Source organism: Phalangium opilio, unplaced genomic scaffold (assembly GCF_054372755.1).
Source record: "Phalangium opilio isolate 3A_F unplaced genomic scaffold, DU_Popi_V2 ptg000045l_1, whole genome shotgun sequence".
Taxonomy (NCBI): Eukaryota; Metazoa; Arthropoda; class Arachnida; order Opiliones; family Phalangiidae; genus Phalangium; species Phalangium opilio.
Window position 1 is genome coordinate 5,957,870 of NW_028324168.1, and position 15,365 is coordinate 5,973,234.

The 15,365-nt window shown below is 34.8% G+C and overlaps 1 protein-coding gene across 9 annotated transcripts; it reads right to left on the bottom strand.

The window, feature by feature from the left end:
- Positions 1-911: 911 nt before the first annotated feature.
- Positions 912-15,242, bottom strand: Fmr1 (synaptic functional regulator FMR1). Of its 9 annotated transcripts, none has more exons than XM_089838080.1 (13): positions 14,893-15,242; positions 13,482-13,534; positions 13,200-13,299; positions 12,974-13,128; positions 12,838-12,903; positions 12,682-12,775; positions 12,447-12,575; positions 10,965-11,138; positions 10,110-10,188; positions 9,891-10,000; positions 9,224-9,674; positions 3,592-3,765; positions 912-3,281 (listed from the first exon to the last, which is right to left on the bottom strand). In XM_089838080.1, the coding sequence occupies exons 1-13, from the start codon at positions 15,007-15,009 to the stop codon at positions 2,773-2,775; spliced, it is 2,211 nt and encodes a 736-aa protein (XP_089694206.1). In that variant the 5' UTR covers positions 15,010-15,242; the 3' UTR covers positions 912-2,772. The 9 variants fall into 9 exon arrangements, with proteins under 9 accessions (XP_089694206.1, XP_089694204.1, XP_089694203.1 ...); XM_089838078.1 differs by having other exon boundaries at positions 13,200-13,323; XM_089838077.1 differs by having other exon boundaries at positions 9,879-10,000; positions 13,200-13,323; positions 14,893-15,241.
- Positions 15,243-15,365: the final 123 nt, after the last annotated feature.

Below are 15,365 nucleotides of genomic sequence, written 5' to 3' on the forward strand. Positions count from 1 at the left end.
GGCGCACCGAAAAATGGGCATAACTGCATTGCTTGCTGCCCTATGGTTCTATTATATTTTTGCGGTATAAAAAGGCGCGAGTACTATGGTACATACAACCATACCGGATCTAGAGTAATAAAGTACACTCTATCGCAGTATCGCGCACCCTGTAATCTTAGGGTTGAATCTATCCCTATAAAATATTCTATCAACTTTTCACCCCCTTTAAAGTTCGCCTTAAAAACCCACAGGTTTTTCGCTTTCGTAGGTGTGACCTCTACCCTATGGCTCGTGCCTGTAATAGCGGGGGAAGATCGAGGAAAGTTGTTTCAAAAATTGACCTTACAACCCCAACCGGCCTATATCTTTAACCCCACCCACCTACCCCCCTCTACTTTTAGGAATAATAACTTGAAATACCGAGAAACAAGAGTTTCGACATTTCCAAGAAAGTTATAGAAATAATAGCTTGTAAAATGCTTAACGAACCTTTTTGTTGAAAGTTTAATCCTGGTTGGTTGGTTTCAACTTCAGCACGAGATTAGGCCTAACATTAACAGACCAAGGCTTAGTTCAACCGGCAATAACGAACCGGTAACCAACTAACGATGCTAATTACGCTTAAAACTGCCTCTAATTACTCATAAAACTTACTTAAAAATAAACTAGAATGTTTCAAATATCTAATAAAATCATATTAATTACTTAAACGATATTAAAAGCTAATAAAATTACGATAATTCTTAATTACTAACCGGTTCAACAACCCGACTTCACGCAATGTGACAATTAAACGAGGTAGTAGTGTAGAGGGCAACCACGTGATGACATTAAACGAACGAATAGGTCGCGATGATGAATTTATTTCAGCCAATCAGAGATCACGTCACGATTTTTGAAAATTTTTAAATTATGATTTAAATTAAAAATAAGGGCAGAAAAACCTTTTTTTATTGTTTTATATCAGAGCACTTAATCATGAACATCAATTTTTATGTCTCTCTATGCTGCGCAGTTATTCAGGAAAAATTCTTTTATATCTGAATAACGAAAAAGGAATTTCATGTATCATTTGAAATGTATCGCAGAATGGTAGGTATTTTGTTTTATTTTGTTGGTAAGAAACACTATGGAGGTAATTTTTATAATTTTTTTTTTTTTTTTTCAAAGTCAAAAACAGTTACGTTTTAGGAAAAGGTCCTTAATAGTTAATTACGATTAAGTTTGGTTTTTTTAAACTCGTCTTTTTGCAAATTGTAATAAATAGTTTTAAGATATGTGTATATACAAAAAAAAAAGAAGAAAAAACCTCCGGAGTTTTATCATATTTTTTTTTTAAACCTTTTACACCGTTGGATTCTTCACAAAAAATGTCCTTACGCAAAAATTTTATTTTAATCCATTGGTTTTGAGAAAAAAAAAAAAATCAAAAATGGATAAGGGGGACTAAATTTGGTGGCTAAAATTTAGTTTAATAATTTCTTTTACCTAATATTAACAACCAGGCTATGGGTTAAACATCCTGATATAAATTTGGTTTTCTAAGTCATTAAGTCATTAGTCTGTTTGTTATATCTTTCTGGGGGTTGAAATTTCAATTGAATTTTGGGGGTTATATAGAAATCTAAATTTATATTCCTAAGTTGAAACAAAATGTAAGTAAGTAAGTAACTAAAATTGTAACAAAAGTATTACTAATATCTTCCCTCGAAGGTTTTTTTAAATCTCACGCTTGTAATATCCAATAATAATAATAATAATAATAATAAAAAATTTGTTCTTTAATTAAACAAGCACTAATTAACATCTACGAATAAAGATCAACTGAACTATACTTACTTTATAGTTTAAATATGATCGTGTCTATGTATGTATGTTTGTGTTTGTTTGTTTTCGCTATTTTTAAGTAAATTGTTAAAGGGTTAAACTCGTCTATTAAGAAGAGAGGAAAATATTGTGAAAAGAAAAGAAAAAAAAGAAAAATAATTTTTTTTATACAAATTACAAAAGAACCACCAGAGAGAGAATATGGCCAACAACTTAGTTTGTTTGTTTGTTTGTTTGTTATAAATACTATTGAGCGTCTTTTGTTTTTCTTTCAATGGATGATGTGTTATTCTTCTATGTTTCGAAATGAGAAGGAAAAAAAAAAAAAATATTAATTGCATCTTCGATTGTGGACCAGAATTTTAAATAAAATACGTAGTAAACATTGATTGGAGGATGAAAATATTCATATTGGTTTTATTAACTATTATATTAGTAGTTTGCCAAGCAATTAACGTTTTTTTTCTTCTTATTTCAATACCCAATCAAGGATGATGGGGTTAGGATGCAGCTAACTAACTGTGGAACGACTTAGGTCCGGTAAAAGCTATAAAATGGCGGCGGAATAGGCGGAAAAATGGCGGACGTAGACAGCCCGCCATTTTTTCCGAGTATTCCCCCCTCCTTCTAGCGTCTCACCGGACCTAAGTCGTTCCACAGTCAGCAGGCCTATTTCCAACTCCCCCCCCCCATCTTCCGTGACCTAATAACCCCTCTCAAAATGGTCTCTTTATTTTTTTTATATCAGAGCCTGGTAGCACCAATGATAATTATATTAATTCAACGCTAACATCTATTTTAGTTTTGTCATATCTCTCTCACGCTAACATTCATCTCCAAACATAAGATGAGTAATAAAAAAACAAAGGAAACAAAAAACATCAACGGAAAAACAAAAAAAAAAAAAAAACAATTCTCTCTCTCTCCCTATAAGTTCCAATTGACCTTTTGTTTTTTTTTTATTTAAGCCGTTCCATTTACTATATTGGCTTCTTTGTGACCCGCGGCGTTATCCTCGTTATTCTTAGAAGGTGGTGCGTTAGTCGTACCTTCGGCTTGATTAGAACGATTTTTTCTCGGTTCTCTGGGTTCCCGTTGTTGCTTTGGATTATTATTTAATTGATTCTGAGGAGTGGTTGTTACTCCGTTACTATTATTGTTGACATTATCATCGTTAGAAGATTTAAGCGCGGCGTTGTTGCTCCCCCCATTTTGCATGACGTGTTGCGTCGCGTTATTATTATTAGAAGACGGTCCTTGATAGCGATTTGCGTCTTTAGTTGAAGCCGCCGGTTTTGGTTTAGGCGGAGCTCCAGAGGGCATTTCCCTGGGTTCGGAATACGGCCTTTCATTGGCACCAGAATTTTCTCTGGTCGGCGGATCGCTGGGAGCTTCGCTACCGTAACGTTTAACCCTCCTTCTACGAGGTTTTCTACGTCGGTTAACGGAACCTTCCACGGAAGAGACGCTTTCTGGAAAACCAAGTAGTTTTTTAAATGTTTTCAAATCGTTCGAATTAGCCTTATTCCTGATCAGCGCCACCTACCCATAGCGGCGACTTTGAGAACTACTGTAAGCGGCAAGCCAATCAGATGTCGCTAAAATCTGGTGACGTCACTGACTGGCACTCTCGGGTCTTACCAAAAATGACGTCACCAGATTTTAGCGACATCTGATGGGCTTGCCGCTTACAGTAGTTCTCAAAGTCACCGCTATGGGTAGATGGCGCTGATCAGGAATAAGGCTAATTATCTTCTTCATTTTGGGAATATTTCGACGGACCTCGGTCTAAACTGGCGATGCTAGAAACTTCGTGACTGTCCAAAACGGATTCATCTTCGTCGCGAATACGTCTACGATCATTCTTGCCTCGTTGACGAGGTGGGAGATCAGAAACTTTGTCTTCATTTAAAAGGTCGCGCATCAAACCTCCACCTCCACCTTCGTGGCGAGATCCTGAAACGAAGGCAAAAACTCTACGTTACTGAAATGTTCGATACTTTTCGACAAAATTTAAACAAAGTTACACAAAACATAAAAAAGAAATTCGATACTTTCACTAAAGAAATAGAGAAAAAACAGGGCTGAAAGGGATTATTCAAGTAACTCACCTGAGCTTTCTTAATACAGCAGCTTTTCTTTTCTCGATATTAAAACATAACATTATAGATACGAAAAAAGATTTAAATATGTATATATATATAAATATACGCGATATATTTATATATATAAAAAAAAACACTATATAAATGTTACTTAGAAGTGACCCTTTCAGCCCTGGATATTGTTCAATCTCTTTTTAAATCACACGCGTGTGTTTACGATAATTTCCTACAACACCCAATAATATTCTACAATACTAATATACAATATTAAAGATATCATTTAAATAATATACACAAATGTTTCTAGCCTTTAAGATATTGGGGCATTTTGTTACGCGATAGTTAGAATAAAAAAAATCAAGCTAACATTGCTAAAACATATTATAAGTATAAGCAGGGATGAAAGAGCCATTTCAATTTAACATTCATTAAGTTTTTCAATTAAAATTATTTGTTTAAAAAAGAAATAAAAATTAAAATTAGAGGGGAACGTGCGTTAGGCAGGCAAATAAAACGGGATTATTTGTAATAGAGTGCTGTCAGAAGCGCCGGTGTGACGTCACCCATGCTGTTTTCCCATAAAGAAAAAACACGGTAACTGTCATGGCCGCCCATTGCTAAAGGCAGACTCGTGACGTTTAACCTTGGATCTGACGTCACAACTGACAGCACTCTATACGTTTCGCATAAGTTTATAAGTGATATGTTCCTTCCAAAAGTATTACGACTATACTTCGTAATGCTAGAGACTTACAGCATTGCCTACACTTATATCTTCCTATTTAGTCTGTACTAAGCCTTGGACATATAGCGCCTCGTTGCTTTGCGCGAATGTATGACCTACACTGTCACTTCATGACAAGCTGCAATTTGTAACCAATGACAAACTTATCATGGAACATATCTTATGAACTTATGGTTTAGTGACTTGCGAGAGTTAATTTTATCCAACATTTTAACGCATCATTCCCATTAAAGATAATGTTCAATTTAAAAAAAAATAAAATTGAACATTTTCCTTAACGCATTTAAAGGTGTTAGAAAAAAAACCATTCGGAGTGTTATAATATCGACAAAGGTAAAGATATTATTTTGCAATGTGGCGACTTTATTACAATGAGGACAACAAGACCTCGATTTTTGTATCTTTTTTTTTTAAATTTTTATATTTTTTTTTTTGGTATTTTTGTATTTTTATATATAAAAAATGAAATTAATGATTTCTTTTATAGGAAAATGATAAGCCATGAGGGAACTATGTAAAAAACTCACAAAAAGCATTATTTCATTTAAAATTCTTTTTTTTTCTTCTTTTAGTTTTTTTTGTCTTATTTGTTGTGGTTAAGTTTTAGGATGGAAATAACTGTACAAGACGTGGCCAAACCTCTGAAATAACTTTCATCCCTGCTTGACTCTTTATTTAATCATTATTTATTCCTCCGTTATCATGAAGCGAGAGAGAGAGTCTAAATATACGCTAATCGAGTCCAACCAAACATTCCAGTCTAAACCAACCAACCGCACCCACTAAAAAGGCTTATAAACAACGAGAGGGGGGGGGGAAATTAATAAATTAAAAAGCCTTTCCTTCGCTAAGTTTTAATTTATACATTACGCTACCACGAGCCCTCTTTATAAAACTGGCTTTTCTTTTTAATTAATTTAGTTCTCTCGATTCACGTTATCAATTAATTAAGGAGAGTATAACGTTAAACTCTTAACATCATCTCTCCTCTCTCTCTGCGGTTTGATTTTACGTTTAAGACATCGATCGTTAATTTGTTGTTCTTATAATATCGACCATATAGAGATTTGTATTATATTCTTTTTTTTTTTAAATTTAGGGACTATTCCGTGGGAAATATAATAACATTTAAAGGCCAAGTCCTGTTTACACATTTCGGAGAAAGAGAAAAACAAACGAACAAACAAAACCATTTAAGAAATTAAAAAAAAAATCCAATCAATCAATTAGTCTAATTAGTTAAACGTAAAGAGCCTTTGAAATAACCAAGCGTACTATTTTTTAACCAGTGTAGTTAGTACTTATCAATATATATCATTAGATTTCTTGTTTTTTTAAATCTAAATTTCGACCCTCCGATATAAACATTTCGCTAGGCCTAAAATTTGAAAACACCTTTGAAACCTTTGAATTAATTTTTTCATACCCTCTTCCCCTGCAAAAGAGCAGCTACACCACCGAAATCAATACTTAATTAGTGGAAAATTAACTTAATTAAATTAGTAAAGAAAAAAAACCCCTGAAGCCTCGTAAAACGTTAGTTCAATCTTTTTTCTATCTTCCTTTCTCATTACAACCGTTTCTTTCAAAGTATAAATAAAAATTTCCCCAGACTCGTGATACGATGATTTAATCGCGGAGTTGGGAGTTGGTAGTGTTGTGAGCAATTTGTTAGTTTGTTTGTTTATAAACATCAAGTTATTTTGACGTTTGGACTAAGTTATAACTATCTTTAAAATTGATATTGTCATTTTTAAGCGTGTATGGCATGGCTTTTTGTCATTTCGAGTTATAGTGTATATAAACGTTAATTACTTAGTTCCGAGGGAAATTTAGAGCTAATTACAAAGAAAAAACACAAAACAAAATGGCGGTGGTGTTGGTGGGTAACGGTGATGGTAGCGGTACGTCAAATCAGTTCTGGTGAAAATAACTTTTCAAAAAATTAAGGTGGGAAAGAAAAATATCTTTGAAACTCACAAATTCACAATCCAAGCAAATCTCTTGTAACTTACAAAGAGTTATGGCTGGGTTTTCAAAGGAATTTAAGTTAAAAAAAAAAAAAAACAAAAACTAAAAAAAAAAAAAAACAATGTATATTTTTACAAATGGAAGACTAGTTAACTCTCAGGATTTGTTATTTCACGCAAAAAACTAACCGCCGCTGATCCGATTTAGCTACCATTTTGTTTTTTTTTAAAAAAAAAGGGGGAATGAGGGACTGCGTGATTGAAATGAAACTATACTGTACATGCAAAATATATTGGTGCATCCCACAAAATGCGGGGGATTAAAAAAAAAAATTAACGATGAATTGGTAAAAAGGGGGGTAATAATAAGTACAAACGTAGGTTGTAGTAGGTTTTGTTGAGTCACAAAGTTGTCTTAATGAATAATTGGGGTTACAGAAGGAAATAGTGGTCTTTTTCCTTAATTAATTAAGGGTATTCAATAAAAAAACAATTCCGGAAAACGCAACTTGCGTTTTCCGACCAAAAATGTTAACTTGGAACAAATTTTCATTTTCATTTTTACGAATAAGTTTTTAGTGAAGACAAAACTTGGTCAAGAAAGGTGTTGTTGAAAAAGGGTTAACATTAGGGGATAAATTTTCAGTCTAAAATTGTTTTCAGGTCGATTGTTACGTTAATAACATTGGTACTAAATCCAACATTATTTTGTTTTTGAGGTGTTAGTGTCTTTTTTTTTTTTTAAGTTTCCTATATACGAGATAAACAAAATGGATTCTCGAACCATTATTAGTTTTTTTTTTTTGGTTAAAGGTTTTTACGGTCATCAATTATTAAAAGATAGATTCATCCATCTTTTGTTGTTATTTTTGTTGTATTTTTTTTTTTTTCATTAATCCTACATGTAAGCAACTAACGCGATTAAGATATACAATAAATTTTTTTCTTCCATTTTTTTTTAAAGATTATTTTTTTTCCTACATTTTTTTTTTGTTAATTATTAATTATTTTTTTGTTGGTTTTAAGGGACAATTGGATTGGGATTTTGTTGTTTTTTAATTAATATTTTTTACTTTTATTAAGAATTTGTTTGTAAAAATTTTACGACCAAAAAATGAAGGCCGGAACTAAAAGTAGGCTTAACTTTACTAAGGCCCAAAACTTTTAGGCTAAGTAAAAAATAGGCTTAACAATTATAATAACCTATTTTAAATCTTTACTAAATAAGTTGCCTCGCTTAATTCCTCTAAAGGAGAGAGCTTTGTTTTCCCCCCAAATCATAAAACAAATGTTGTCAAAACGAAAACGGAAAACGAAAACTAGAAAAAACATAAATCGAATTAGACCTTGGCCAACCTTTTTTTTTTTTTTTCGTTTTGACAAAGTCGCCTTTTATCATGACATTAATAGTTACCAAGAGTAAGAACACTCTAGTTAACGAAATAGCTTTATATTTCGTTTTGTGGTGTTAGTTAAATCAAAAAAAATGTATTTTCTAAAAAACTGACGAGAGAGAGAGACGTTAATTACGGTGATTCAAATCAAAAATTTGTGGTTAAGGGTTAGCATTTTTTTTTTCTTTTAATGATTCCTCATTATGTTAAAGAAGATTAAATTGATGTTAGTTATAGTATTTCTTTTCATAAGTTATTGGTTTACGCAAAAAAAATGCCCCAAATAATAAATAATTTTAACGAAGTTCCGTTAAACTGAAGTATGATGTAAAGTAACGAGAAAATATTTTTTTTTTTTTGAACTTCACTAAATGATAAAAATTAAACTGTAAATTTGGTAGAAAGTAGAAACGAAGTTTACTCTGGGGCAATGGGAGTGTTTAATCTTAATCTTGTTTCTTTTTGAAATGACACACTTGAGGGTTGTTGGTTTAACGTAAGTTACTTTGTTTCGTAAATATATACCAAAATTGTTCAACTATTCTTCGTCAGTACCATTTTTTATTTCAAATTTTTTCATTAAACGCTTTTTAATAATCAATTATTAAGTTTTATTCCCAGACAAGTGAAAGTATATTAATTATATTCTTATCTTCTTCATTGTAGTGTGATGTTACAATAATATTATCAAGTGCCATTCTTCCGATGTTAAATTTAATTAAACTGACACTTCCATACCATAAACTATTTTAAGTATTTTTCTTTTTTATATCATAATTGGGTGTTAAATTTTGCCTCATCAAGTTTTATTAAATCTTTAAATTCGGGGGTATTTACTATTTTAGTCGTCATTAATCAAAAAGTATTTCTACTTTCTGTTGGGCATACCTCGTCCGCCTCTTTCATTACGAGGTTCTCTATTATGATCTCCCCTATTAGACCGAGGGTTACCACCGCCTCCGCTATTTCCGTTACTTTGAGACCCTGACGATACTGAGGAAGTTGAATTTAAACAATTTGGCATATTATTCGAGTTTGCCGCGTTAGAATTAACGACGCTATGACTGATAATACTTCCACCTGAATTCCCACCTCCCCTGCTATTGGAACTTCCTCCTCCGCCTCCTCCAGACCCACCCGAAGCCCTCTTATCAACACCCGAAATGTAATCGCTTAAAGTATTTGAAGAGGAATGAGTACCGGTATTGTTGGTGTAACGAGAATTAGAATCTCGACTATCCCTGTTGTCTCTGGAGTCTCCACCGGAACTTCCTCCACCACCTCCCCAACGCCGTCCCAAACTGTTAGTTCCTCCGGCTCCTCCTCCCCTTCCTCGTCCCCTGGGTGGTCCGCTTCCACTGTTTCCACCACCCATTCCGCCTCGAGGACCTCGTCCTCCACCGCCTCCGGTACCTCCGCCAGCTCCATCCATATCGGAATTGTAACCTCTTTCGGGTCCACTTCGCCTGGGCATTGGGAAATTCTGTACCGATCCCATCTGGTTACGAAGCTGCTGATCAATCTCTAACTTCTCTTGCCGTAATTTCTCCACTTCCTTCAGGTGCGCCAGATGATACTCCAGAAGAATTTTGGCATTGGTGATGCTTTCCATGGTACCCACAAAGACAAACGGCACCTGAAACGAAGAATCCTACTCAACGTACGTATTAAAGTCGAAAACTTTTTTTTCTGAAAGAGCAAGATTGGTTTTTTTAAAAAAAAGGGGTGGGTTTTCTCAAAGCCATTCAAAACTACGCCAAAAAAAAAAAAAAAAGTATCTATGGGCCAAAAAAAAACTCGTACTATTCATTGCGTGTTCTTTGAAAAAAGAGGTTATCAAAATTATTATAATTACCACAAACAGTACCTCTTCGCGTGGTGTTTGGTTCTCGCTGTCTCCTTCAATTTTGACCCTAACTACGCCAGATTTATCCACAATTTCCTGGATAATGCGACCATTTTTGCCTATTACTTTACCTACAGTAGACGAAATAAAAGTTGAAAAAAATTGAAATTAAACGCGTCAAAACGTATAACAATGAAAATATACTTTTAAAATATCAATATAAGACACTATTACACTAACCTACGAGAGCTCGAGGCACTTGAATGGACTCTTCGGCGTATTCTAACATACTCCTAGCTCTTTTAACAGATTCCTCAGTCTATATGAAGAAAAATTACAGTCACGTCAAATCCCAAACGAAAAATCGTACCGTACGGTGCGAAAAAACGTACCGTACGGTGCGAAAAAACGTACCGTACGGTGCGAAAAAACGTACTACTGTACGGTGCGAAAAAACGTACTGTACTGTACGGTGCGAAAAAACGTACTGTACGGTGCGAAAAAACGTACTGTACGGTGCGAAAAAACGTACTGTACGGTGCGAAAAAACGTACTGTACGGTGCGAAAAAACGTACTGTACGGTGCGAAAAAACGTACTGTACGATACGAAAAAACGTACTGTACGGTGCGAAAAAACGTACTGTACGGTGCGAAAAAACGTACTGTACGGTGCGAAAAAACGTACTGTACGGTGCGAAAAAACGTACTGTACGATACGAAAAAACGTACTGTACGGTGCGAAAAAACGTACTGTACGGTGCGAAAAAACGTACTGTACGGTGCGAAAAAACGTACTGTACGGTGCGAAAAAACGTACTGTACGGTGCGAAAAAACGTACTGTACGATACGAAAAAACGTACTGTACGGTACGAAAAAACGTACTGTACGGTACGAAAAATCGTACTGTACGGTGCGAAAAAACGTACTGTACGATACGAAAAAACGTACTGTACGATACGAAAAATCGTTCTGTACGATACGAAAAATCGTTCTGTACGATACGAAAAATCGTTCTGTACGATACGAAAAAACGTACTGTACGATACGAAAAATCACAGTGTGCCAAACGAAAAAAATAGTAGGCCAAACGTACCTCTCCATAGATTTTGAATGTGCAAGTGGTCTCTTCCAAATCAATGCCAGTAATGCCCTCCAATTTTCTCGCATTTTGAATATTCGCACCGTGAGCTCCAATGGCCAAACCCATTAGATCATCTCGGACACTAAATTCTTCCAAATACCCTGAACCAACAGTTAACCTAGTACTCTGCACACGAAACCAGAACAAGAAAAAAACGGAATCCATTGAAATTGAGTTGAACAATAAAAAAGAAATGAAGGCAAAAGAGGCTTACACACAATTAAAGGAGAGTGAAATAAAAGTATAAAAATAATTCACAGAAAACATCTATGAAGAGTCTATGTCACCAAATGGTTTATATATCATATATCACCCATATCTCAAAAATGGCATTGTGTAAATCTTAAATACCTCTTTCACCTTCACCACTACACCTAAACTAAAACCAAGACTGAAACTATAAGCCCCTAAACTTAGAAAGAGGTAAAACTACCCATCAGCGTTGCCAGACGTACTATAATTATAGTACAATGCGATAATTTTAAGAGTTTTTTTCGAAGCGTACTATAATTTTGACGCTGTACTATATAGTACGCTAAATTCGATAATTCGGCTTAGGCGTACGATAATTGTACTATAATTTCGAATTAAGCGGGAAATTGTACTAATCTGGGCACAAAAGTCTCGCTAGGTGTAGAAAAAGGCGAAATAGGAGAGAGTGACACATGTTCATCCCATATATATATAATACACTTAAGGCCAAAGGCTGGATGTGAGAAACGCTTGGAGACGTTATTTATCTATCTCCCTCCGTACCCTTGTACTGATTTAAGTGTAAATACAAGGTGAATCAGTACAACCGCATTGGTTTTACCGCTATTTTTGAGGCGCTCAGAGCGTACGATAATTTTGGTTGAAAATCGATAATTTTTTTGGCTTTGGTACGATAGTTTGGTAATTTTTATCTGGCAACGCTGCTACCCATCCTCTAAGCATTACTTACAAAAGGCTGACAGTTTCAGCCCATAGTTACCACGTGCTCGACAATTTGTAAAACAATATTTTGTAATTGCAAAAACTAATGCCATAACCGTAAGAAACTTTAAGCAAAAGAACAAATTGTCGAGCGTTAAAAATAGAATCTAAACTATATTAAACTGAAAATAAAATAAAATAAAAAATTGCGACGATAAGCCAAAACAAAAGCATAGGGGTCATTTTTAGAAAGATCAAGTGTAAGTACAATAGGATTTTCACGGGCATTAATTGGGTTTTTTTTTCTAAAAAATGTTAAGGAGTTTCTGAATGAAGAGGTTGGATTGTGCCTCATTTCTAATTTAACAGTAGGTTTGGGTGGAAAGGGCGGGATATTTTATTTCCTGACAATATGGGAGTGTCAGATAGAGAGAGAGAGGTCTACAACAAAGGATTTTAGAGGATCTTTTGACAGGTACAACGTACGAGCTGGCGACCAAGCCGACGGCTGTGGCGCACCTCCAACTGTCGAGCAGCTTCTTCCGTCCTGCTAAGTAGTAGAACTTTCTGTCGTAGATTCCGAAAGTGCATATCGCTAAGCATAGTTGCCCTTTTTTTAACAACCTCAGACCTGGCCTGTGACGAAAACTGTTGTAAAGAGAGACCAAAAGACAAAATTACGTCATAGGGTCGTCACGCGTTTCTTTCACAGGACTGCGTGTTGTGGAATGAAGAAAAAAAAAATACAACTTACAATTATAATAAGGCAATTTTTTTCAGGATTGAATTTGCAAACTACTGCCTCAATGGCCTTTTTAAACTCCTTGTGTGTCGATTCTACTTTTGAGCTAAATTGAAGAGATTGTTCGGTTATGCCAAAACACTTTTCAAAGTGATTCTATGATCTTACTATTCTCTAAGATCTTCCGGCACTTCCAATTCAAATTTGTGAAATGTATTCTTTGTTAAAGGAGGGCTATAAAACATTACCCTTATTAACACACCCAATTTACCAAGGAAGGTTTTAATTAAAATACTAATCATACTTCGTATTTTTTGGCCTTAATCGTTCTCCAGGAACAATTTCTGTATACGTTGTTTCCCATCCCAAATACTCAACAACATGAAACTCCCCTTTCGTCATTTTAACTAAAGCTCGCCACCAGCCACAAGCTTCTTGTTCATTGGCTCTAGAATATACCTAAGAAAAGAGGATAAAATAACGTGATCACGAATTTCACTAAAATTCAACTCCAAAAATGAGTGACGTACTTCCACTTCCTGCCCCTCAACAATTTCATTTTTGTCGCCTTCTTTAGGAGTGGGAGGTAGTCTAACTCTTCGGAATGGAAACTTGCTTTCAGGCTGCCAACTTAAAAACAAAATGGTAATTGGACTAATAAAGGTTTAATAAATGTTTAATGGAGACTGAAATAAAATTAAAATAATTTTTTATAAAATAAACAAAAAATATAAAAATTTTTCAAGAAAATTTTTCTAAAAAACTATTTTAAGCAGCGTAATTTTTCGTGCAGAACAAAATTAAGTTTTTACTCATTCTCAAAGGCCACGGAAACCTCTTCGTCATGTATGTCCGTTATAAATGCCTAAAGAAAGATATACTTTAGTTAAATACTCAAGATTAGGTTTTCAGTTATAGGCTTAAAATGGATCCACTTCCAGTCAGTTTTTTAACTTCATGAGCACCAAACTTTCCAATGAATGGTTTTATGACCTTTCAACTCAATATTTTAAAGCTTTCTTTTAAACTTATAGTGGCTCAAAACTTAAGGTAAAGATAATTCACATTTTTAGGTGTAAAAATGTAACTTTTACACATTAAAACTTCACTAAATGTTTCATAATGTTCTAACTGACACCTATAAGTTTTCTAACATCATACAACACTAAGAAAAATAGAAATTTCAAGTAGAATTACGCAACAAAATTCTGAATAATAGTTAGGAAATATTTAAATAAGCAGTTATTAGATAATATTCAAAACAGGTTTAACGTTGAAACATTGCCAGATGGTGATGTTGTACTCTGGAAAGTGGGCAAAACTAAAACTGCACTCAAGTTGATTGAACTCTAACCATTCTAATGTTATCAAAGCTAGTACTCAAAAAGCTCTAAAAGGCTTGAGCTAAAGTTTGGACTTAACTAACTGAAGCTACAAATGAATCCCAACTCATTATAAGCTATTTTCCTGTCAAAAATCATGTAAAAACTATGTAGGTACACATTTCCACATTAAGGGCTTCACATAATTTTATTTTTCTAACTAATGACATCAAAATGGTTTAAAGATATTTTTGTACACAGAATTTTAGTATCTTGGCAAAAATCAAAGTGATGACTAATGTGAAAACCAAGACAACTTAGAGAAAAGGTTGTGCTAGACAAGTCCTGGACAAATGGGTTGGGTTTTTTTTAATTTTTCTTCTACCATTGGGTGCAAAGCTCAACCATTATCCCACAGTTTTATTCTTTGACATCAAATAACATTGTAAGAAAGCGTGTTTTTCTATTATTCGCGAAATGTGATAATTTCTTCGATTATTAAAAAATGTGTAAATTTTGGGGGGCCTAGGCCTATTATTAGTACTTGGGCCCAAATTTGTCTCGAGTTCAGTAAAGCTCCTCTAGGCAGGGAGTACGATTGGAAGCCAAGGCTTAAAATCCTACAGAAAAAATGCGAACAAAAAAGGCGTTCAAAGCCAAGGCGCGAGGCGGTGCGGCACGATTTCTTCCGGCAGCGCTGCCGAATCGAGTCTCGAATTTGCGGGCTTTTCCCAATTCCCACCGCGCGACAAGGCCTAAGCCTAATCAAAAGGGTTTCCCGCGTTAAGCCTGAAAACGATGACGCGCGGGCTAAACCGATATTTTCCTTGGATATTAGGATTTGGCATAAGGTTTTCTAAACCGGGAATCGTTCGAATCTTAATGAAAAAATGTATATTACCTTGTAGTAGGCTCCGTTTTCGCCGCAAACTTCGACAGAAAGATCCTCCATTTTGCTACTGCTCAGGATCATGGGAGAAACTCGTAGGATTTCATCCGCCGGTTCGGCGGCTTGCATTTGTTCCTCTTGTTGATTACCGAACGTATAAATTAAAATGAAAAACTCACGAACTTCCCGACAAAACGAAAAACAAACAAACTCCCTAAAACTAAGAGTAAACTATCGTAACAAAGGCTTTTTACGTTCCGGCTTTCGACAAAAAAACAATAGATTCTCTTTTGTGTCCAAGAGCGGCCCGAAGACTCGCCTCGCGCTGTGACGGCAGACTCGACTGTGGAAGATCAGTGACGTCACTCCAGGGCACCCGGATGATCTTACGTCACGGAAAATATATTATACTGGAGTAGAAGCTTTGAACGCCGTTAATTTTTAATTTAAAATTGAAGTATGAAAGAGATTATAATTTAAAGTAA